The sequence below is a fragment of the Phyllobates terribilis genome, unplaced genomic scaffold (assembly GCF_046119375.1).
Source record: "Phyllobates terribilis strain yellow unplaced genomic scaffold, ASM4611937v1 Scaffold_5__5_contigs__length_657084704, whole genome shotgun sequence".
NCBI classification, from domain to species: Eukaryota; Metazoa; Chordata; class Amphibia; order Anura; family Dendrobatidae; genus Phyllobates; species Phyllobates terribilis.
The window spans coordinates 434,183,059-434,209,049 of NW_027362765.1; the positions used below are offsets into that span (position 1 = coordinate 434,183,059).

The 25,991-nt window shown below is 46.6% G+C and overlaps 1 protein-coding gene across 1 annotated transcript in view; it reads left to right on the top strand.

Annotated features, from left to right (window-relative positions):
• Positions 1–25,991, top strand: part of LOC141271608 (scavenger receptor cysteine-rich domain-containing protein DMBT1-like) — a 210,488-nt gene that overhangs the window by 113,966 nt on the left and 70,531 nt on the right. Inside the window, exons 13-17 of the mRNA XM_073681652.1 lie at positions 6,773–6,883; positions 6,930–7,092; positions 7,451–7,609; positions 21,612–21,943; positions 23,358–23,667. Of these exons, the coding sequence (XP_073537753.1) occupies positions 6,773–6,883; positions 6,930–7,092; positions 7,451–7,609; positions 21,612–21,943; positions 23,358–23,667 (1,075 nt within the window). The remainder of the gene's footprint in view (positions 1–6,772; positions 6,884–6,929; positions 7,093–7,450; positions 7,610–21,611; positions 21,944–23,357; positions 23,668–25,991) is intronic.

Below are 25,991 nucleotides of genomic sequence, written 5' to 3' on the forward strand. Positions count from 1 at the left end.
CTTTCGTCCCACTGGTGGGGACTCATTTTCCCATGTGTATAATTCTACTAAGACAACAGAGAGTGAAGGTAAAACAGTGTGACAATACTTTATTGAGCCACCAGACAATAACATATAGAACATTTCCAGCAAAATACCAAAGATGGTGTAAAATACAGAGTCTCATTATAGGATGACTCTCCAGAATTAGATCAGCTGCGACTCCGAGTTTTCCAGGGCTGACTACCCCCACCAGTACCACCATACTTTTGGCGGGCACCCACAGAGAGGAGGTAATTACAAGATTAGGAAGCTGACAGTCCATTGAGGAACGTGGCCAGGCGACTGGATGGTCCCAACCTAAGACAAGAATGAGCGGGATAGAGCGTCAGCTCTAATGTTCTTGTTCGCCGGGGCGGTAATGCAGAGTGAAGCAGAATCGGGCAAAAAATAGAGACCACCTGGCCTGACGCGGATTTAGTCTTTGGGCATTCTGCAAATAAGCAAGGTGTAGATGAGCATCGGGTGCAGAGCCCCCTCCAGCAAGTAGCGCCATTCCTCCAGCCCTAATTTGATGGCCAGCAGCTCATGATCTCCTATAGAGTAGTTGTGCACGGACGAGCAGAAGAGCTTGGAGAAGAAGCCGCAGGTTACCATTCTCCCAGACGAGGATTTCTGGGTGAGGACCGCTTCGGCTCCGGAGGAGGATGCATCAACCTCCAGGAAGAACTGCTTCTTGCAATCCGGACGGTGCAGCAGAGGAGCGGAAGAGAAGGCCTGCTTAAGGGAGACGAAGGCCTTCTCCGCTTCGGAAGTCTATTCCATGGGATTTGCTCCTTTAGGGGTGAGCGTGAATATGGGATCAGTCCGGGAGGAGAAAAGAGGAATGAAGAGGCGGTAATAGTTTGCGAAGCTCAGGAATCGCTGAATTGCCTTCAACCCCTCCGGTCGGGCCCACTTTAAGACGGCAGATACCTTCTCGGGATATATCCGCAGACTAGTCTTGGAGATAATATAGCCCAGGAACGGTAGGGAGGTCTGCTCAAAGAGGCATTTCTCGAATTTAGCGTTTAGACAATTCTTCCGGAGCCTTAGTAGAATCTGACGAACATCCCTCCGGTGTGAGGGCAGATCCGGAGAGAAAACCAAGATATCCTCCAGGTACACCACCACGCAAGAATACAGGAGATCAAGGAAGATGTCTTTAACCAGCTCCTGGAAGATGGCTGGAGCATTACAGAGACCAAAGGGCATCACGCGATATTCGTAGTGAACGTCCCGGGTGTCGAATGCCGTCTTCCACTCGTCTCCCTGGTGGATCCGACCTAATTGTACGCCCCAAGAAAATTGAGCTTGGAGAAGTTATTCGCACCTTTAAGGCAGTCAAACAGCTCTGAGATGAGAGGCAGGGGGTACTTATTTTTGATGGTAATCTGGTTAAGGCCTCTGTAATCAATGCACGGACGTAGAAAGCCGTCTTTCTTCTTGACGAAGAAGAATCCTGCTCCAGCCAGAGAGGTGGATTTCTGGATAAATCCCCCAGCAAGATTCTCTTCTATGTACTCAGACATGGCCCGGGTCTCAGCCAGCGACAAGGGGCAGATTCACCCGCGGGGAGGAGAAGCACCAGGTACCTGGTCGATGGGGCAATCATAAGGCCTTTGAGATGGTAGTGTCTCCGCTTCCTTTTTGTCAAAGACGTACGCATAGGACGAGTAGGGTGCCGGCAGACCAAGTAGATTAGCCGGAGTAGACGGGGGACGAGCAGTATGAACTGGAATCAGACAGGACTCATGGCATTCCTCTCCCCAACAGAGCTCTTCACCAGATCTACAATTCAGGATGGGCTCATGTCTTTGTAACCAGGGTAGACCAAGCAAGAGGGGGTGAGAGAGACTGGACAGAATATGAAAGGAGATCTTCTCTGAGTGCAGCATTCCCACCTGAAGGGTTACAGGTGAGCAAGATGTTCTCTAGAAGAAGCCTCACATCCACGGAGGCAACCTCCAATGGTTCAGCCAGACGTACGGTGGGAATCTGGTACCGCTCCACAACAGCCTGTTGAATGAGATTCCCAGCGGCTCCGAAATCCAGATGGGCAGTCTTTAAGAAGCGGGTCTCACCACTGGAAATAGAAATGGACAGAGTCAAGGACAGAGAGGATTTACTCTTGCCTAGGACGACCTCTCTGAGCGGTCCTAGACACTGGAGTTTCCCGGCCTCACTGGGCAGGAACGGATCGGATGCTCTATACTGCCACAGTAGAAGCAACTCCCCTCGGCTCGGCGCTTCTCCAGGCGAGACTTGACCACCTTGGTTTGGTCAATTTGCATAGGCTCAGGCGAACACACCCGGGGAATTGCAGGTTGCGAGGCTGGCATTGGAATGTTGGAGCGAGACGCGGAAATCTTCCCTCCTGGGTTTCCTCCTTGGTACGTTCCAGAACACTATTTCAATCCGGGTAGCTAATGACACCAAGTTGTCAAGGGTTCAGATTCGAGGGTTTGGAAACATATGGCATACTGGCCCACAGTGAGACTCCCTTGGCGGAGACAGAGAAGTGAGGAGGCAGTAGAGGATTTTCGTCCGGGCTCTTCGAAGACCTTTCGAAAGGCAGTGAGGAAAGCCAGAAGATCGGATACCAGGGGATCCCCTCTTTCCCACAGAGGGTTTAGCCATGCCAATGCCTCCCCGATGAGACTTGTTGAATGCCACCTTAGCCCCGTTGGAGGTGAATTGGTGTGCCAGGAGTTCAAAGTGCAGAGTGCACTGATTTATGAAGCCTCGACATAAGACGGGGTCACCACCGAAACGTGGAGGCACAGAGAGCCAGGGTCCAAAGCCGGGTGCCACAGCGCCACTGGGTTGAGGTGCCGCCAGAGCGAGTGCCGCTCAGCTAGAGATGGACACTGACGGGGTGGACAGCGTGTTCAGGCGGGAGTTGACAGTACGCAGATAGGACAGGATAGTTTTCTGTTGGGATCTCTGACTTGAGACCTCCTGGTACAGGTCAGAGAGCGAAGGAGCCTGGGGGCCACCGGGTTCCATGGCTTGTGCTAACTGTTACGGGTCCAGGTGGTGGAACCTCTGTGCTTCGGTGCAAGTAGGGACCAGAGGGGCATAACTAAGTGCCTACTCAGCCTGACCCAGGTCACATGGTGGCTTAGTCAACTCCGTGAACCAGGGAGGGACCGGGCTGGTGAGCCAGGTGCCACTCTGGGACCAACCTTGTGTGAGAGCAGGCGACTCCCACGGGTCAGACGACAGGAGGTGACTGGTACTGCGGATGAACACGGCAGGCGGGCTGGCTGGTGGTCTGGGTAGATAAGCAGGCAGGTACGGCTGATAGCCAGACAGGCACTCCGGGTAGGCAAGCAGGCGGGCATGACAGGTTACTTGGCAGGTGCACCGGGTAGGCAGGTTGGTGGGCACGGCAGGCAACTGGCAGGTGCTCCGGGTAGGCAGGCTGGCGGGCACGGCAGGTAACTGGCAGGTGCTCCAGGTAGACAGGCTGGTGGGCATGGCAGGTAACTGGCAGGCTGGCGGGCAGAACTATGGACAGACTGGCGGGCTAGACTGTAGACATACTGGTGGGCTGGACTGTTAGACAGAGGGACCTGAGGGATGAAGCAAGTGTTAGCACACGGAACAACAACCTTGCATAGGCACTTCCATTTTGGAGGAGGTGCCTTATACAGGAAAAGTCCTCCGGCCATTGGCCGGGGACTTTTTAGGATGGCACGCGCGTCCCCTTTAAGAGGGAGGGAGCGCGCGCACGTGCCGTAAGCATAGTGCCTGGGAAGTAACAGTAAATAGCAAGTGCTAGTAAAAAGATGATTAAAAACAGGTTATTTAGTTGACACGTTTTTTGCAAAAAATGTATACTAAGCCGCTCTACCAACGTCAAGGTAACCCAGATCAGAGCAGTCCCTATCTGATGTATTTAAAACCTGATCATGTGTACGGTACCTATATGAGAAGATCTAAAAGGTAAAGTCCATGTGGACACGCTGCAGAGGACGGCATTTTATGTGCATGGAAACCTCCCTAATCTTGCAAAAGCAAGAAACAATTGAATTGAATACAAACACATGGGCCATGCACACAGTGAACAATTGTGCAGAACAGTGTTCACACCACCAAAAGACTGAAACACAAGAACACAGTAAAAAAACCTATAAAAATACTCTGTTGTAAAAAAGTAACAGTAAATATAGCAAGTGCTAGTAAAAAGATGATAAAAAAACAGGGTGTTTGGGTGAAGCCAGAGAGCCAGAGAGCAACACCGGAGGACTAGTGTTTGCTGGGACTTTATCATGCTACCCAGAGCGGGCCGGGCCGGGCCGGGCCTCATTTGATATCAGACTCTGTCACACCTTATCTTTTGTTTTCCTGTTAACCCCGAGAGGGTCTGTTTACTTTTTTGGGACACTACTGGAGTTTATGCTGCAGAATAAACTAGCCGGAAGTTTAATTCAGACCATGTGTTCTGTGTCTGCCTCTGGAGAGCCGTGCAAGTCGCTTTACCACAGTTGGTGTGAGAGTGCATGCAAGATTCTAGCAACATGTGTACCTGCCACAGAGACCAGTGGATGTCCTGGGTGAAGGCCGCCAGCCCGCCAGAGAAGTCCAGCAACCAGCCAGAGAAGTCCGGCAGCATGGAGGAACTCATTAAGCACCTGGTGCAGAGCCAACAACAGAGGCACAAGCAGCACTTGGGGAGCCAGCAGAGCATGCAGCAGAGCATGCAGGAGCAGCACCAGGAGATGACCAAACTGTTCCTGCAACAGATCAATTTGCAGCAAAAGGAGCAGCAGCAGCATCAGCAGGAGCAGCATCAGCAGATACAACTTCTGGCTGACGCCATCCATGGCAGGGCAACCTCCCCACCCACAGGGCACACTGATGATTTCCTTGTCAGGAAGGCGGTAAGATGGACCATGCAGAAGATGACACCTGGAGATAATATAGAAGCATTTCTGACCGTCTTTGTGAGAATGGCAAATCGGGAGAGACTTCCACCAGAACAGTGGGCAGAGGTTCTGGCGCCATATTTGTCAAGTGAACCCCAAAAGGCATATTACAACTTGGCACTGCAGGATGCCATGGAATTCGCCAAGCTAAAGATAGAGATCTTGGAACGCCTGGGAGTGAATATGGCAGTGAGAGCCCAGCGAGTCCACCACTGGACGTATGACAGCGACAAACCCCTCGCTCGCAGATGTTTGACCTACTGCATCTCATTCAGAAGTGGTTGCAGCCAGAATCTTCCACTCCGGTCCAGATGGTCGAGCGGGTGGTGATTGATAGGATCGTGCACTCCCTTCCCAAGTCGGTGCTGACTTATGTTGCCCAGGGAGATCCCCAGAATGCAGATGACTTCATCAGCCTGGTAGAGAGGTACCAGGTGATTGAGAAATCCCCCGGGAAACCTGATATAGTCACTTCTCTTTACTGGGATACCCAAAAGGGAGCGGGTTCACAACGGATGTGGTCTTGATCCTCCACTGGGGGGTGTCCCACTCCCACTGAAGGGCCACAAGGACTGTTGTTAAAGAGATAGTCTGTTAGCGGTGTCAAAACCCTGGTCACGTAGCCGCCAGGTGTCATATGCCCCCTTAGCCCATAGACTTCAGCTTTGACTCAAAGGTCTCCTATTATGCTTATCCTATTCAGCCTGCAGTGTCCATTAATGGAGTAAAGGTGCTTGGACTGTTGGACTTTGGGAGTCTGGCAACCTTAATCAGAGCTACCCTTCCCACCAGTTCATCCCTTCCGAAACTGTGGGCATCTGGTGCATCCATGAGGACGCCAAGGACTATACTGTGGCCACAGTGACAGTGGGAACCGACTCTGGTGTCCAGTCCCACGAGGTCGGGGTGGTTAAGGACTAATACATCCCATCATACTGGGCCATGATTTTTCTTTATTTTGGGACTTGTGAGGGATGGAAACCTTACTCAGGAGCGTGGGCAAATGCCAGGTCTCTGGAGAAGAACCCCCAATAAAGTATAAATTGGAAAATTTCCCACTGTGCGTCCCTGCCTGCGATGAGGGCAAGACGGTGACTGAGGAGGCCGACCTCCCTGAGTTAAATGAGTCCGGAGAGAACTTTAGGACTGGTTAAGTTTGGGACCTGACCACCTGACCCTAAAAGGGGCATTTGACCAGGTTTCTGTATGTAACGGGGTTGTCCAAGAGCTGAGGGTCTATACCAGGTTCCTCCACTTTGCAGTTCAAGGGGAGTTTCTATATCGGGTGGCTAAACTAAGGGATGGTGAGACAGTGGACCAGCTGTTAGTGCCGGGGCCATACAGACGGAGGGTACTGGATATTACCCATTCACATGTTCTGGGGGGACACCTAGGGGTCGAGAAATCTCAGGAGACGATTTTAAGGTTTTATTGGCCTGGGTGTTACCAAAAAATGCCCTACCTGCCAAATAACCGCTCCCTCTTCCCACTTCCAGAGTCCATTAGTTCCACTGTTAGTGATAGTGATACCCTTTGATATGATTGCTAAGAACCTAGTAGGGCCCTTATTCAAGCCAGCACAAGGCCACCAATACATTCTGGTGATCATGCACTATGTGACCCAGTATCCAGAAGCAGTACCGCTAAGAAGTTCATCAAGTAAATGCATAGCCAGGGAACTTATCCATATATTTGCCAGGACCGGTCTGCCGAAGGAAATCCTAATGGACCAAGTGACCCCATTCATGAGCAAAGTAATGAAGGAGCTGTGCAGGGTCCTCAAGATTACTCAACTGCGAAGCTCCGTTTACCATCCCCAGACAGACGGCTTAGTAGAGCGTTTTAGCAAGAACCTGAAAGCGATGCTCAAGAAAGTTGTAGAGAAGCATGGACGTGAGTGGGACTACCTACTGTCCTTCCTGCTCTTCTCTGTAAGGGAGATTCCATAAGCCTCTAACGTTTTTTTCTCCGTTTGAGCTCCAGTATGGACAACATCCACGAGGCCTGGATATCGCTAAGGAATCCTGGGAAGCTGAGGTTACGCCACACCGGAGCATCGTTGAATGTGTCACCCAGATGCAAGAAAGAATAGCGAAAGTGATGCCAATCGTGAAGTCTCCTCCAGGCGCAGGAAGCCCAGGCAAGGATCTATAATCGATTGGCGAGGCTGAGGCAGTTTCAGCCCGAGGGCCGTATTTTGCGGCTAATCCCTACAGTCGAGAGCAAGTTCTTGGCCAAATGGCAAGGTCCATATGAGGTGGTGGAGAAAGTCAGCGAAGTTAATTATAAAATCCACCAGCCTGGCCGAAAAAAAATGCACCAAGTATACTATGTGAACTTGATCAAGCCGTGGCGGGAGCGGGAACCTGTGGAAAATCAATGCCTGGGAGCCGCCCCTGAAGGCAAAGTGGAATAAGTCACTATAGCAGAAACTCTATTGCTAGCCAATAAGCAACAGTGTCGAGAACTGCTTCAGTGAAATCCGAAGTTGTTCTCAGAGTCACATGTAAGAGTGAATCTGAAGCCATACCGGATTCTGGAAGCACGCTGGCAGGTGATCTCCGACAAGGTGAAGAGGATGCTACACCTCGGAGTGATAGTTGGGTCAAAGAGTTGGTGGTCGAGCCCAATCGTCCTTCTGTCAAAACCCAATGGAAGTGAAGGTTTTGCAATGATTATTGCCGGCTGATTGAGGTGTCCAAGTGTAACGCGTACCCGATGCACCGCGTTGACGAACTTATCGAGAGGCTTGGATCGGCAAGGTACATCACCACTCTAACCAGACAAAGGGCTACTGATCCCCATGTCCCAGACGGACAGAGAAGACAGCTTTATCGACACCTGGTGGGTGCTTTCAATAAATTCAGGTGCCGTTCAGACTACAGGGGGCCCCAGCCACCTTCCAGAGGGCTATGGATCGGATCTTAGCTCCACATAACATGTTAAACCTTGTAGTTTTTAGCCCAGACTAATCTAGTCATCTACCTAAACTGCAGGCCATTCTGAATGCACTGACAAAGCGGAATTTACTATAAATCCGAGAAAATGTGCCGTTGTGAAAGAGGAGACCAAGTACCATATACCTTGGGCTATGTGGTCGGGAGAGGCGAAATCAAGCCGCAAGTCAATAAAGTGGAGGCAATCCAGACCTGGCCGCAACCACTCTCCAAGAAGCAAGTAAGAGCATTCCTGGGAATGGTGCGATATTGTCAGCGGTTTACCCCGAATTTTGCCATGATGACCGCGCAGGCATCAGATCGACGATGGTGAAATGGGCGGAGGAAACAGACAACGTTCCAACAGTTGAAGCTAGCACTGTGTAAACAGCCAGTATAGGTCGCACCAGACTTTAAGAAAGAGTTTGTGGTCCAGACAGACGCTTCAGAGGTTGGTCTAGGAGCCGTACTCTCTTAAAAGATAAATGAGGAAGAAGATCCCATTCTCTCCCTGAGACGGAAACTTTCTTCCTGCGAGACGAACTACGCAATAGTGGAAAAAGAGTGTTTAGCCATAAAGTGGTCCGTTGATACTCTAAGTATTACCTACTAGGCCGGAAGTTTAAGTTGGTGTCAGACCATGCTCCTTTTTGTTGGTTAAGGCAAAAGATGCCAGAGTAACTAGATGGTTCCTAGGTCTTCAGGACATTAACTTTCACGTGAAGCATAGGCCTGGGAAGTTTCACAGTAAAGTGGATACCCTCTCTAGGATTTCCTGCCTGGTATCGGAAAGTGCCCGAACCCCAGGCTTTGGGCAGATGGGGCAAATATGTGACAAACTCACTTGTATGATATACGAGAGGAGGTATGTGTCACTCAGGCTGCTGTCCTGTGTGAACTAAAACCTAATCAATTTCTGTCAGCATGTTATATGCTCGGGGTTAGCGCTCTTAAAGCGTGTGGTTTTATGGGAATGGCAAAGAGGGTGGGAGGCCATTCCCCTATCTCCCCTCAGGGTGTGGCTCAGCAAGGTTTAAATGTTCAGTCAGTTTTTTTTTCTCTGAGTAGTGTGTGGCCTGGAGAGTGAGGTCTCCAGGCTGTGTTTGGGAAAAGCCAGAGATCAACACCAGAGGACTGGTGTTTGCTGGGACTTTATCAAGTTACCTGGAGCAGGCCGAGCCTCGATTGATATAGGACTCTGTTATAACTTATCTTTTGTCATCCCATTAACCCCGTGAGGGTCTGTTTATTTTTATGGGACACTGCTGGAGTTTATGCTACAGAATAAACCAGCAGGAAGTTTAACTCGAACCGTGTGTCGTGTGTCTGCCTCTGGAGAGCCGTGCAAGTCGCTTTACCACAATATTTACATCTATGCTATCCTTTAATTCTTTTTTGGGCAAATTTACTTTATTGACCTCTTCATTCACCAAAAATCTGAATTGTTTGGGGACGTGACATTATAATGATCTTTTAGTGTGTTCCTTATATTGCTGATAATGATTTTTCTGTTCTCCCTTTATAACATGATAAACATCTATCATTATTTCATTGAATAATTCATCCACAACTCACACTTTTAAACTCATTGCTTAACTCCATCATCAAAAGAAGGGATGTCTATAGTAGTGTTGAGCCACCCCCGTAGTGTTCGAGTTCGGTTCGGTTCGTCGAACACCCGTGTGTTCGCCGAACTGTTCGTCGAACTGTTCGTCGAACACCTTCGAACACCGTTAAAACCAATGGCAGGCAAACAAAAACACATAGAAACACATAGAAAACACCTTCAAAGGTGTCCAAAAGCTGGCAAACTGCTCAGAAGACATAACTAACACATGGAAAAGTGACAAGTACATATAGTCATGCGAAAATAAAAGAGGTGGAGGAGTAAAAGGAGGGGGAGACACAGATATAGGCATGTCATGCCCTTCTAAAATCCAAAAAGTGAGAAGCCGACACGGCCAGTCCGCTCCTGCCCGTGCCACCTCCGTGTCGCCGGGTTTGTGCCAGAGCCGCGGTGAACCCTGATAGCCAGCCCCCCTCTCCCAATACTGGTGCCTGTCCGCTGGTGGGTCGAGCGAGCCCCCCTGTGGTGGAGGCAGCTCTAAGCTTTTTAATTTAAATTGTCTCTCTAATTTGAATGAATACACTTTAAATCCATTTACAAGGATCTATTGGAGGGCAAGTCTCATGCCAGCAGCCGCGTAATTCCAGCTCCAGTAGCGTCCACTAAAGCTGCTGCAGTTAAAAAGCTTTTATAAGGATCGAGCTCGGCTGTCCACCGCAAGGCATCCTACTGCCAGTCCCAGCCCCTATGCCTTGGGGTGCCTCCTGATGCTCTTCACTGAGTATCCCGTGGTCCCGAAGCATTTCCTTTGAAAAAATGAAGTGTCCAAACTACAGGTGGTGTAGCTTGCTTAACAGCCGGGATAATCCGCTGACTAGCAGACCCTGCTACTAGGCACAAAGTATTTCCTGGGCTAGATGCAGTTAAAAATTTGGAATTAGATACTCTCGTTGGATGCTGAGAAAGCATTCCTTAGAGTCTCCTGGCACGCCATATATGATTCTCTTAAAAAGCTTGGGGTAGGGGTCTAGGGGACCCTTTTATAGCCAAAATCACGGCCCTGTATCGCAATACGTCACCTAGGCTGAAGATAAATGGAACTGTAGCACCCTGAGGGCTCGATTGCTTCAGAGGTATTGCACCTCACCCAGAGGTGTGACATCTCACTCTCAGGTAAGGATGTAGTGTGGATCAGGACCCGACACCTGCATGCATTACACCACATTGCCGTGGGGCAGGGCGACCAATATGCCCCTGAGATGGGCACGACAGTCCCTGTCCCTGGCTGGAGTGGGGGGAGGGAACACTGAGGAAGGGGAACCCTGTAGTGCAGGAGCAGGGAGGAAGCAGTTCCTGGGTGCATTGAGAAGGGAGTATAAAAGGTGGGCACCATCTTAGTTCAGTGCAGAGAAGTCTGAGCAGAAGTGGCAGGGAGCAGGGGCTCTGCATGAGCTCTGCTCCGGAGGCGGGCCTAGTAACAGAGGCCCAGGCCTGGAAGAGGGAGAAGGAAGGAAGAGGAGCGGAGAAGGCTCCAGGAACGAGGAACGAAGGGATCTCAGGGGTGCGGACGGGCGAGTCGCCACCGCACGCCAGAATCCACCTGCGTGGAGGGGTCAGGCCAAAGGGGGAGACCGGTCCCCGAAACTAGTGGAGGCAGGAAACGACCCTCAGCTAGAAACAGGAGGCTGTGACATTTTATGTGGCGCAGCCCCTCGCTACACCCGCTAGGAAGGCACCACATAGGGTCAGGGAAACTGGCGCCAAGTTTACCAAGAGGAGGCCCGAGGTAGCCGGACAGAAGGGTTGGTAAGAAAGGCCAGACAAAGGACACACAAAGGGGGTCCTGTGAAGTGCTCCAAAGTTATCTGGGAGTTGTCTGAGCCCCTCACCTGGTGAGCACAGTACGACGTGGTCAGCCGTTACCTGCAGACGTGGTCTGGATAATAAGAACTGTGAGTAAAGGCCCTGGACTGCATCACTGACTCCGTGTCATTACTGCTGCTGCCCTGCACCATCACCCCCATCCTCCGCATACACTGCCCTGAGGCTATACTCCTCCCGTGGGGAGTTATGCTACGCTCTGCTGCACCCACAACACCAGCCTCAGCGGTCTGCCCTGGAGCGGCGGTTCACTCTGACCGCAATCCACGGGTGGCGTAGTCGGACATTTAAACATCAAAACCACATAAATAGTTCCGCCACTGGTTTGACCGCCCTGAGCCACGGAACCGGGTTGCCGCCACGGAGACTACAACCACCAGCATCCACCAAAAAGGGTCCGGCTCCGGGTGTCCCAAGGCCCAGGGGGCGCGTCAGAACATTTTCATCACCTTTCACAATCACCAATGGGACAAGGCAGGGATGTTCTCTGTCCCCTCTCTTATACATCCTAGTGACGGAGCACCTGCTCTCATCAATTCGCCAAAACCCCAATATTAGGTGGATTGAGGTGGGAGGCACCGAGTACAAGTGCTCTCTATTTGCTGATGATGTCCTAGTATATATCACTCAATCACATATATCCATCCATGCTGTTATGGCTGAAATAGATCACTTTGTTACATGGTCAAATTTTAAAATCAATGCAGCGAAGTCTGAGGCCCTCGATGCCTCCCTCCCCAAATCCATATAGGATTCCATCCAGTCCAACTTTCCCTGTGCCTGGCCCTCACAGGGTATCAAATACTTAGGAATTCCTATTCATAGAGACCTCTCCCATCTATGTTATCTTAATTTTGGGCCCTTTATTGAACAACTCCATACAGACCACGGTTGGCAAGTTAGAACTGTAAGATTCACTACGTGAACCACTGGTGTTTTGTGGAAAAGCACATGTACACTGTGTTCCAAATTATTATGCAAAAAGTGTTTAGGAGTGATAAGGGAAGAATTTGTTTGTTTGTCAGTTAAACTCATTGATGGTGATGTGTGTCAGGGCTCTTTATATCACTGTAAGCAATTGCAGACACCAGTGCTAATTAGTTTGGCAGGTGTGTCCAATGAAAGGCAAGACTACTTAAGAAGGCTCTCTCACATTATTCAGCAGCCTACATTTTCTGCCAAAATGGGAAAGAAAAAGGATGTGTCGGCTGCTGAGAAGCAACAAATTGTGGAGTGTTTAGGTCAAGGCATGACTACAATCAACATTGTGCGATGATCAGGATGAAGTGTCTTGGCAATCAAGAAGTATGTAGCTGATTCACAGTACACACGTGTGCGTGCTGATAAGGGCAAATTGAGGACTCTTTCCTACAGGCAATTACGTCAGGTTGAAAGAGCAGCGGCAAAAAAGCCTTGTCATAGCAGCAGACAAGTTTTTGAAGCTGCTTGTGCCTCCAACGTCCCCCGAACAACAAGATGCCGGGTCCTTCAGAGGTTTGCAGCTGTGCATATGCCATCCTGTCGACCTCCTCTATCCACTTCACACAAGCAGAAACGGCTCCAGTGGGCCAAACATTACATGAAGACTGATTTCAAAACTGTTTTGTTCACGGATGAGTGCCGTGCAGCGCTCGATGGTCCAGATGGATGGAGTGGAGGATGGCTGGTTGATGGACACCCCACGCAAACATGGCTACAGCGCCAACAAGGAGGAGGTGGAGTAATGTTTTGGGCTGGAATCATGGGGAGAGAGATTGTCGGCCCCTTTAGGATCCCTGAAGGCGCTAAAGATGAACTCCATAATGTATGTGGATTTTCTCAAACAGCACTTCCTGCCATGGTTCAAGAAGAAGAACCATGTATTTCACAGCAAGATCATTTTTCTGCATGATAATGCACCATCTCATGCTGCACATAAAACATCTGCATCTCTGGCTGATATGGGCATAAAAGGGGACAAACTTATGGTGTGCCCCCATGCTCCCCTGACCTCTACCCCATTCAGAACCTTTGGAGCATCATTAAAAGGAGTGTCTATGATGGCGGGAGGCAGTTCACATCTAAGCAACAGCTCTGGGGAGGGTACTCTGTCCTCATGCAAAACAATTGAAGCAGAAACCATCCAAAACCTGACAAATTCAATGGACGAGAGAGTTCAGAAGCTCCTTTCGAACAAGGCGTCCTATGTGAAAATGTAACATCACCTAGAATAAAGTTTTGAGTTGAAAACTGTTTGATTTCAGTTTCTAACAACCTGCTAATGCTTATAATTTCAAAAATGACCATTTTTTTGGTCTTTATTAAAATGAAAAGGTTGATCGAAAAGTTTGGGGGATCTAAGAGTGTGGCAACCCAGTAGTCATGATTACTTCGAATTCTGACAATATGAGGGTCATGCTGCAGGTAGTGCAGCAAGAAGGCACTTATGTGTCTTGCGGATCTCGGAGCCCCAAAATTATTTTCCGGGCTAGATGCAGCTAAAAATTATTTTTAATTTTAAATCTGGTGGAGCTTATTATAGATGGCCTAATAGGATCAGTGCTGCACACTGCTACAAAGCCCAGATTATTTTCCAGTCAAGATACAGATAAACATGATTAGTAATTTGAAAGCTTAAAACGGTTGGTAGGGTGATTTTAAACAATCATCAAGCTTTTACTCTCCCCAGGATGACACAGGGGTAGAAAAGTCGTTTCGGATCCATGATTTGTTCATCTTTATGAACGTGAGTCTGTCTACATTATCAGTGGAGAGCCGCGTGCGCTTATCTGTCAGCACACCACCAGCAGCGCTGAACACACGTTCAGACAGAACGCTGGCTGCGGGGCATGACAAGATCTCCAAGGCGCAAGTGGCTAGCTCCGGCCATTTATCCAGATTGGAAGCCCAAAAAGAGCAAGGGTCCAGTGACACAGTCGTGGCTTCAATGTTTACTTGGAGATACTCCTGTACCATCGTCTCTAGGAGTTGACTATGTGTCAGACTTCTTGTCTCCTGTGGCCTTGCAAAGGATGGGCTAAAAAAGTGGTGAAATGATTCCGCAAAATTGATGTTACCACCAGATACTGTGGTTCTGTTATGGTTTGAGTGCTGAACACTTGACGGTCCCACGGTTGGCAAGTTGGAACTGTGAGATTCACTACGTGCACCTCTGGTATTTTGTGGAAAAGCACATGTAAGATTCTGCAACAGTCTCTGCTGATACTCCTGCATGCGTGCATCCCTTTCTATGGCAGGAATAATTTCTGCAAATTTACTTTTGTACCGGGGATCTAACAGTGTGGCAACCCAGTAGTCAGGATTATTTCTAATTCTCACAATTCGAGGGTCATGTTGCAGCAAGAAGGCACTCATGTGTGTTGCGCATCCAGGAGCACCAAGTCCCTGTTGTGTTGGTGGCGAGGTAACAATCATGCTTCCTTCCTCTGTCCTCTCCCCCCAACCTCGCACAACAGAAATGTGATCAAGGTCTCCCTCATCTAATGAGTCTTCCATCAGTTCGTCCTCCACTTCTTCCTGGGCTCCTGCACCTTCCTCACTAGTTTGGCTGCTACCATGCGCCCTGGTAAAACCATCTCCCCCACCCTCCCATGCCTGCCGCCTTGGTGCTGCCGACCGTCTGGACCTTGCAGATGTTAGCCCTTCCGCATACAACTCCTCCTCCTCTACTTCCTCCACCTCCTCTTGTGCCACCACCTGACTCCGAATTCTGTTTAACATGTGCTCCAGCATGTAAATCACCGGAATAGTGATGCTGATAATGACATCGTCAGCACTAAACATCTTCGTCGCCATTTCAAAACTGTGCAGAAGGGTGCATAGGTCCCTGATCTGAGACCACTCCTCCAGCGTGATTTGCCCCACCTCTGAATCTCGTTGGCCCAGGCTATACGTCAGAACGTATTGCACCAGGGCTTGTCGGTGCTGCCACAGTCGCTGCAACATGTGCAGAGTTGAATTCCACCGGGTAGGCACATCGCATTTTAGCCGGTGAAGTGGCAGGCCCAACGACTTCTGTAGAGATGTAAGTCGCTGAGCTGCGGGATGCGAACGGCGGAAGTGAGCACACAGCGACCGTGCCCTCTGCAGAAGGCCATCTAGTCTGGGATAGTGGGCTAAAAATTGCTGGACAACCAGGTTCAACACGTGAGCCATACAAGGCACGTGTGTGACATTGCCCCGGCGAAGGGCCGCACCCAGGTTTGCAGCATTGTCGCAAACGGCCTTCCCTGGTTTCAGGTCCAGTGGAGACAACCATTCATGAAATTGGTTCTCCAGAGCTGACCACAACTCCTCAGCTGTGTGACTCACATTTCCCAGACATTTCAATGTAAAAACCGCCTGATGACGTTGAGCCCTACTGCCAGCATAGTAAGGAGGTGTGCAGGATCCCTTCTGCGCAGTTAGAAAGCTTGTGGCATGACCAGACAGGCTTTGGGTGCAGGTGGAAGACCGAGAGGAGGTTGAGGAGGCAGAAGCAGTGGAGGAACTTTGACATAAAGAGGATTGACGCACAACTCGTGGGAACGGCAAGACTTGGACAGCAGCCCCTTGTCCTGCTGTCACCATAGTTACCCAGTGCCCAGTCAGTGACATGTAACGCCCCTGTCCATGCCTACTCGTCCAAGTGTCTGTGGTGAAATGCACCCTGTCACACACAGAGTTTCTCAAAGAAGCGGTGATGTTGTGTGCGACATGCTGGTGGAGCGCAGGCACACCTTTCTTTGAGAAGTAGTGCCGACTGGGCATCTGGTGCTGGGGCACTGCGACGGACATAAGGTCTCGAAAATCCTCTGTGTCCACCAGGCGGAAAGGCAGCATTTCTGTAGCCAAGAGCTTGCAGATGGTGAAATTCAACCTCTTAGCTTTCTCATGGCTAGGAGGAAATGGTCTTTTACTTGTCCACATCTGAGGGACCGAGGGCTGGCTATTGTGCTTAGACGGGGTTGATAAGGGTGTCCCCGGCAAACTGCCGGTCTGTGAGGAAGATGCAGGCGGACATGTTAGGTTGCCTTGATCCAAAGGTGGTGCTATCGATGTCGGACAGCGCTCAACACCAGCTGCTGTTACCACCTCCAAAGAAAATGATGACCTGCCAATCATGCTGGCTGTTGCGGGTAAAGAGGTTGCAGGTCTGCGCCCCAAAACAGGTGTGACTGCTGTCCCCCCAGTCACAGAGGATGAAGAGGCCGCGGATGCACAAGATATGGCAGACGGTGGTTGGCCCGGCCGGCTAGGCCGCATTGTAGCACACTGAGCTTCCCACTGCAACTTATGCTTCATGTCCATGTGCCGGTTCATGCATGAAGTACTCAAACTATGTATTTTTTGGCCTCTACTTAGCTTTTGCTGACAAATGTTACAGATAACACGAGTTGGGTCATCTTTATCGATCTGAAAAAATGCCCAGGCTATGCAAGGCTTAGCACCCATGCGACCTGAAGAGCCACCACGACTTGTGGTGAGAGGCAGAGTTGTGTTTGAGGATGCAGTTGTTGACGTGCTTCCAGTACTACGTCTCTGTCCAGGAAGGCGCAACCTGACCTCGTCGTCACTAGCATCTTCCTCCACCTCCTCTGCTGACCTCATCTCTTGGCTGACTGTGGGTTGACAGTAAGTGGGATCTCCAAACTCATCATCATCACCCTGTGTGTTATCACACCCGTCGTCCTCAGAGCCAACCTGTTCCTGCCCTGACAAAAAACTAAAGTTTTCGCTCCAATCGGGTATTTGAGTCTTATCATCGTCTTCCTCATTGTCTCCACCAACAGGAGTTACAGTTTGGGAATGAGGGTCTACATTATGGTCAGAACCTTCTGCGTCTGGTCCTGGATCCGACTCATAAAGATTCTGGGCATCAGTGCAGATCATTTCCTCGTCTGGATTCACAGAAGCGCTGGAGTCGACCTCGGATTCCCAGGCTATAGTATGAGTAAACAGCTCTGCAGACTCAACCATCTGTTCTACCTCATACTCAGACGGGCAGCTGGAGATTTGGGAGCTGTGAGGAAGCAAGTGCGATTTGGGTGACACCTTTGAGGACTGGAGTATTTGTGATGTTGAAGTTGATGTGGAGGAGAGCCCACTTAAAGGAGCACTTGATATCCGTTGAAGCACCTGCTGTTTTTGTGCCTCATCTGGAATTTGTAGCGATTGGCGTGGCCGTAAGAAAGGGATCTTATTACATTGTCCGCTAAAAGAAGTAGACATTTTAGTTTGGCTGGAAGATGGTCTTTCTTCTGCAGATGTTACTGTTGCTTTAACACCTACCCCACGGACACAACCTTTTTTCCCCTTCCCAACACGCCTATTCCCCTTTCCACCAGCAGCAGGCCTTTTTCCACTCATTTTGGTGGTTAACTAATTCACAACTCTGGAGTTGTTTGCACAAAAAAACAATGGATGGTAACCGAGCAGAGCTGAGTGGCCAAACTGTGGTATTAGGCCAAAACTATTGGCTGGGTTAGATGCAGAAAAAAATATATTCACTATATTTTTTCAGAGGTACTGTAGATGCAGATAAAAATTAGTTTTAATTTGCAACCTGATGGAGGTCAGTATAGATGGACTAATAGAGAAAGTCCGACACACTGCTAGAAGGCCAAATATTTTTTCAGAGCTAGATGCAGAAAAAAATTATATTCAGTTTGCAACCTGATGGAGGTCAGTATAGATGGATTAATAGAACAAGACCCACACACAGCTAGAAGCCCAATATTTTTTCAGAGGTAGATGCAGAAAAAAATATATTCAGTTTGCAACCTGATGGAGGTCAGTATAGATGGACTAATACAACAAGTCCCACACACAGCTAGAAGCCCAAATATTTTTTCAGAGGTACTGTAGATGCAGATAAAAATTATTTTTAATTTGCAACCTGATGGACGTCAGTATAGATGGACTAATACAACAAGTCCCACACACAGCTAGAAGCCCAAATATTTTTTCAGAGGTACTGTAGATGCAGATAAAAATTAGTTTTAATTTGCAACCTGATGGAGGTCAGTATAGATGGACTAATAGAATGATGCTATGCCCAAAAGATTTTACTTCACTAGGTGCAGTAAAAAAATTGGTATTCTATACACAGGTGGTATATCTTGCAACACAGATAGGCTACTCCACTGACTAACACACTCTGCAATAGGCCAAAAAGGATTAGCTTTGCTAGATTCAGCCAAATGCTGTGAAAAAAACTTGCACAGCACTGGCACAGACCTGCCTGGCAAAAACTGATAGGAACTGATGTAACCTAGTCCTGAAAAGGACTCCAATTACAATTAGTCTTTACTCCCACAACCTATCTATTTAAGAGCACAGACCTCCCTGATAAAAGTCGTAGGAAATGCTGTAACCTAGTCCTTAAAAGGACTGCAATCACAACTATTTCCTACTCCCAAGCTATCTGTATATTTGTGCGAAAATTGGCTTGAAATTAACAAGGTATAGCGCACACAGCAACAGCGGTGCCGTCTAACATGCAGCTGCAGCAGTGAGAAAATGGTGGCGATGGGGAAAATGGCTTGGTCTTATAGGGCAAGGACATGTGACATACACTGCCAATGACACATGCCCTTGCTTGTGTGAAAAAAAGCACTTCGCTCCGTGTGTGCGCTGCTGATAGGCTCACAGATTGCACCTCCCCACTGCAAATGCGGGAAAGAGAAAAAAAAATGGAGATCTTCATTGTTCCTGCAGAGATCCATCCCCTGCCCCTCCCCCCACCCCGCTGTACACTCAAACTGCGTATTAACATTAATTTTCATCATTACTGAGAAAAAATCCAGTTATGATTTTGGTGCACGAACAGTTATCGAACATAACCTCGAACAGCCGAATTTTTCTCAAATTGTTCGTGTTCGCCGAACGGCTCGAACACCGCCCAAAACAGCTCGAATTTGAGATTGGCGAACAGTTCGAGTAGAACAACGCTCATCTCTAGTCTATAGCCATAAATATAATAATGTCTTAGGAGACAAGGGGGTCAGTGGGCTTATACCACTAATGCGGACTCCTTTTCCCGTTGGCATAATACTACTCAGACAACAGAGAGTGAAGGTAAAACAGTGTGGCAATACTTTATTGGGCCACCAAACATACAATAACATAGAACATTCCCAGCAAAATACCCAAGATGGTGCATGTCAGAGATTCACAGGGATTCACAAGCACACGATTCCGATTACTCACTAAATAGCTATCGGCAAGCGACCAGTGAGTTTATGGTGTACACACCTCCAGATTCCAATGCATGGAATATGTGTATATGCCCCCATACGGTCACTGCCAGCTTCACGATAGCCCGACTACGATTATGCACTGCAAACACGATCAGATTTGAATAACAATACAGGCCTGATCGGACGCCGTTATTACTGGTAGCATATGGCTTTGGGGGAGGAATGATTACAGAGCAAAACAAACAAAACTATTAAATTTTATATTTAATCCAAAAGGGAAGCAGTGTTTATGAAAAATGTACAAAGGTTTTACAAATGGAGACAATGCAGTACAGAATATATAGTTACACCAAAATAAAAAGGATTAATACAAGACTTACTAGACCGATCTCAGAGATGATTCAGTTTAGCTGGAGGGAAGGTGCTACAAAATATGTAACTTCCGGAATGAGTATGGGCCCATCTTCAGCTGAGTCTTTAATGCCGAAGGGGGGACCTGCCCACACACGCCCCTGTGATGACCTCACATGAGTGAGGCTCCACCCTTCAAGTTTTTATTAAAAACACTAACTTCTGGGATAACTCCTTGCTGGTTGATCGCCGAAGCTCGCAAGAGATACCATATTTTTTATTACGAGTTTACCTTTCTTCAGAGACCACACATGGCAAAGCTTTGGACTGTTATTGTTGTACTTTGGCATTATGGCTCACCGGAAGTGTTCACAGATCCGGAAAAATGTGTATTGTTCCTTAGCAGACCCTGCTGCTAAAAATATGTGTCCTAATATTATCGGAAGTGAAGAACTTCCGATATTCTATATTTTGTGTCGGTGCCGGCGAGACTGCAGATTTCTGCTGACCAAATGAGGACGCTCTGGAAGTGAGAGGGAATTCTTTTTGAAGCTGGGAGCTGCATCCTCCTTACCTGGGTGTATATTTATCACAGGCTTGTGCTACTAGGAAATACATTTGTATGTTAATTTGAATGGACAAGTGAGTTTGCCACCTCTCCTGTGTGTGCTGTGATTTGCATGGAGAGCTTCTTTTACTCTGACAGATGGTTGATAAGGGAGGGGGGAAGAGGGGCTTGGGGGAGAGATATTCTTAATATTTTCAATGACAGTATAAAATTACACAGTCTCATTTTCCGCTGACTCACCGGGATTAGAGCATAGGTTTTGCAGAACAAAAAAATGCACTCTAACATAAAATTAAAGTGCATAGGTTATCATAGTGGATAGACTGCGGTAGAAACCTATAAATCAATAAATAAAAGAAATACAAGTGCCTTTTTAATAAGTTCTACCTATATTATCCAGAGCCATTACTTATTGTAGCCATTAACATTGCAGATTTGTATGGGAAGTGCATATTCATTCAAAGTAGCCACATTCAAGATAGTCACATAGTATTACTTGCAGTCTTTAGATAGTGAGCCTGTGTGTCTGAGCCACCACCCAGACACACACAGGCTTAGACACACACAGCCCAGATACAATCGGCCAATCAGTGACCACTTTGCTCTCCCTTCTTTGGACAAATCAATCATCCAGGGGAAATTAGAGCTGTGGCTGGAACCTCAAGCCCCCACGGGAGGTGAGTATAGATGGTACTATTTGATAAGGGGAAAACACGGTGAATGAGTATGGGTTATCGTTGTAGTGAACAACCTTTTTAACTCCTGTCTCTGATTTTCCTTCTCTTGGTATAGTGTTGTACTCCTTAGTTACACTGGTACCAGAGTCTGATTCTAAAGCTTTACTTAATTTTGTTTCCACTTATAGACGTTCTCCATTTAATAAATTCTTAAACTCCTTAAAGTGGTATCTTCAGCTTCATTCTTAATATGCTCTTTTAGGTTAAAGGAGAAAATGCACTCCTGTAACACATCTATGGTGGAAGGATGGCAGGGTCCACACTGCTGGCATCCTGATTCAGACCGCAGTTGTCCAGTTCAGTGCCCCTGGCCAGCAGTGTAGCCTTATCATTGTTTATTACACATTTATATAATGTTTCATGCAGAATAGGAATACTTTTTTGACAATATTTCAGTGAATTATTTTTGGAAATTACCATTTTCCTTATCTTTTTTTAGGTTCAGACATGTCTTTAACACTGGTAAATGGCAATGGTCAATGTAATGGCCGTGTTGAAATCCTTTATAACGGAGCATGGGGAACTGTGTGCGATGATTATTGGGATATTAATGCTGCACAAGTTGTATGCCGGCAGTTAAATTGTGGCCAAGCTCTTGCATTTAATGGCAGTGCTGCATTTGGCCAAGGACAAGGATTAATTGTATTGGATGATGTGCAATGTACTGGTAATGAACTACACGTATGGGACTGTCCACACCAATCATTTACAGTACATAACTGTGGACACAATGAAGATGCTGGAGTCGTCTGCTCAGGTATATTTGAATGGATTAAATCCTATGTAGTCATCTGTTATCCTATCATGTTGTTTGCATAGATGTTCAAGTTGAGCATATCTTCATACTTTCTAACACTAAGGATGCCTCAAACAATAAATAGCTTTTCTTAAGAAAATCTTAATGGACTGAGGTACTTTGGTTCCTTCCTTATTGTATCTCAATTAGTAAGTGGTTTTATGTGGGAGCAGAATTCCTTTGTGAGGTCATCAACACCCCAATAATGTAATCCTGATGGTTTTTCAACAGTAGCAATGATCTAACAAAGAACATTTTAAACTTTCAACGCTTCTTATTATAATTTTATTTTAGAAATGTTATTCTTTTTTCTAAATGAATTATCAAGAGAGATTAGGATTAATTATCCTGATAGATTAGGGTCCCAGGGGTGGGACTTGAATCTGTTACCTAATAATGGCATATCCAAATAATAAATGTGTTAGTTGGGAATATACCCTTGAGATAATGTATGGTAGATTGTTTTTGGAAGTCACTGATTATCTTTTTCTTTGGACGTGGTTTTGAGGCTGATAAAAGATAGTGGTTCTGTAGAAATCCTCTTTAATGAATCAGGAGAAACTAGTTTTGATAATTACTGTCAAACAAGGGATGCACAAGTTGTATGCCAGTAGTTAGAGTTTGACAATGCTCTTATATTTCAAAGCAATGCTGCTTTTTGCCAAGAGCAAGGAGTCATATTTTTACAAAAAAAAATTCTCTTTTAGCCCCAAATTTAGCATTTTTACAAGGGTAACAGAAGAATATGCATCAAAAAATATGTTGTGCAATTTCTCTGGCGTATGCCGATATCTCACATATGGTGGAAAGGTACTATTTGGTCGCATGGCAGGTCTAGAAAGGAAAGGAGCGCTATTTGACTTTTGGAACTCAAAATTGTCTGGAATCTTTAGCGGATATAATATCACATTTGGAGATCCCCTGATGTGCCTAAACAGAGGAATGTCCCCCCATTTAGGAAATTACACCCCTCCAGAAATTAATCCAGATGTGTGGTGAACACTTTGAACCCCCAGGTGCTTCACAGAATTTTATAACTTTGAGCCGTGACAATAAAAGAATCAAACTTTTCCGACAAAAATGTGGTTTAGCCCAATTTTTTTTTATTTTACAAGTGAAACAAGATAAATTACACCCTATAACTTTTTGTACAATTTCTCTTGAGTACACTGACACCCCATATGTGGAAAAAAAAGTAATGTTTGTTCGCACACCAGGGCTCAGAAGGGAAGGAGAGTTATTTGACGTTTTGAACTCAAAATTGGCTGAAATCGTTGGTTGATTCCATGTCGCATTTGGAGAGCCCCTGATGTGCCTAAACAGTGAAAACTTCCACAGTAAATTGATTTTGGAAATGACCATTCTACCTTTTTTATTTCAGGTTTAGACATGTCTTTAAGACTTGTAAATGGCAATGGTCAATGTAACGGTCGTGTTGAAATCCTCTATAACGGAGCGTGGGGAACTGTGTGTGATGATTATTGGGATATTAATGCTGCACAAGTTGTATGCCGGCAATTAAAATGTGGCCAAGCTCTGGCATTTAATGGCAGTGCTGCATTTGGCCAAGGACAAGGACTAATTGTATTGGATGATGTGCAATGTACCGGTAATGAACAACACGTATGGGACTGTCCACACCAACCATTTACAGTACATAACTGTGGACACAATGAAGATGCTGGCGTCGTCTGCTCAGGTATAGTTGAACTAATGAAATCTTATTTAGTCATTTGTTATCATGCGTTTAACATAGATGTTCATACAGATCATATTTCATTTTAAATATTCTACTATATATATTTTTAATACTTTTCTGTAAATATTTTTTTGCATATTTGTCAAAGCACGAGTAAATCTCATGTACTAACATGTTCTACCACAATCAGGTCCCACCAATAAGATCCACTTCTATTTTGAACAGAGGGCCAGACTACTGTCATTGAAGAGGTGGCTGCTCATGTGAGGGTTTACCAATAGAGATGAGCGTTGTTCTACTCGAACTGTTCGCCAATCTCAAATTCGAGCTGTTTTGGGCGGTGTTCGAGCCGGTCGGCGAACACGAACAATTTGAGAAAAATTCGGCTGTTCGAGGTTATGTTCGATAACTGTTCGTGCACCAAAATCATAACTGGATTTTTTCTCAGTAATGATGAAAATTAATGTTAATACGCAGTTTGAGTGTACAGCGGGGCGGGGGGAGGGGCAGGGGATGGATCTCTGCAGGAACAATGAAGATCTCCATTTTTTTTTCTCTTTCCCGCATTTGCAGTGGGGAGGTGCAATCTGTCAGCCTATCAGCAGCGCACACACGGAGCGAAGTGCTTTTTTTCACACAAGCAAGGGCATGTGTGATTGGCAGTGTATGTCACATGTCCTTGCCCTATAAGACCAAGCCATTTTCCCCGTTGCCACCATTTTCTCACTGCTGCAGCTGCGTGTTAGACGGCACCGCTGTTGCTGTGTGCGCTATACCTTGTTAATTTAAAGCCAATTTTCGCACAAATATACAGATAGCTTGGGAGTAGGCAATAGTTGTGATTGCAGTCCTTTTAAGGACTAGGTTACAGCATTTCCTACGACTTTTATCAGGCAGGTCTGTGCTCTTAAATAGATAGATTGTGGGAGTAAAGACTAATTGTAATTGGAGTCCTTTTCAGGACTAGGTTACATCAGTTCCTATCAGTTTTTGCCAGGCAGGTCTGTGCCAGTGCTGTGCAAGTTTTTTTCACAGCATTTGGCTGAATCTAGCAAAGCTAATCCTTTTTGGCCTATTGCAGAGTGTGTTAGTCAGTGGAGTAGCCTATCTGTGTTGCAAGATATACCACCTGTGTATAGAATACCAATTTTTTTACTGCACCTAGTGAAGTAAAATCTTTTGGGCATAGCATCATTCTATTAGTCCATTTATACTGACCTCCATCAGGTTGCAAATTAAAAATAATTTTTTTCTTCATTTAGCTCTGAAAAAATATTTGGGCTTCTAGCAGTGTGTGGGACTTGGTCTATTAGTCCATCTATACTGACCTCCATCAGGTTGCAAATTAAAAATAATTTTTTTCTTCATTTAGCTCTGAAAAAATATTTGGGCTTCTAGCAGTGTGTGGGACTTGGTCTATTAGTCCATCTATACTGACCTCCATCAGGTTGCAAATTAAAAATATTTTTTTTCTTCATTTAGCTCTGAAAAAATATTTGGGCTTCTAGCAGTGTGTGGGACTTGTTCTATTAGTCCTTCTATACTGACGTCCAGCAGGTTGCAAATTGAATATAATTTTTTTCTGCATCTAGCTCTGAAAAAATATTTGGGCTTCTAGCGGTGTGTGGGACTTGGTCTATTAGTCCATCTATACTGACCTCCATCAGGTTGCAAATTAAAAATAATTTTTTTCTGCATCTAGCTCTGAAAAAATATTTGGGCTTCTAGCAGTGTGTGGGACTTGGTCTATTAGTCCATCTATACTGACCTCCATCAGGTTGCAAATTAAAAATAATTTTTTTCTTCATTTAGCTCTGAAAAAATATTTGGGCTTCTAGCAGTGTGTGGGACTTGTTCTATTAGTCCTTCTATACTGACCTCCAGCAGGTTGCAAATTGAATATAATTTTTTTCTGCATCTAGCTCTGAAAAAATATTTGGGCTTCTAGCGGTGTGTGGGACTTGGTCTATTAGTCCATCTATACTGACCTCCATCAGGTTGCAAATTAAAAATAATTTTTTTCTGCATCTAGCTCTGAAAAAATATTTGGGCTTCTAGCGGTGTTTGGGACTTGGTCTATTAGTCCATCTATACTGACCTCCATCAGGTTGCAAATTAAAAATAATTTTTTTCTGCATCTAGCTCTGAAAAAATATTTGGGCTTCTAGCAGTGTGTGGGACTTGGTCTATTAGTCCATCTATACTGACCTCCATCAGGTTGCAAATTGAATAAAAAAATTTTCTGCATCTAGCTCTGAAAAAATATTTGGGCTTCTAGCGGTGTGTGGGACTTGGTCTATTAGTCCATCTATACTGACCTCCAT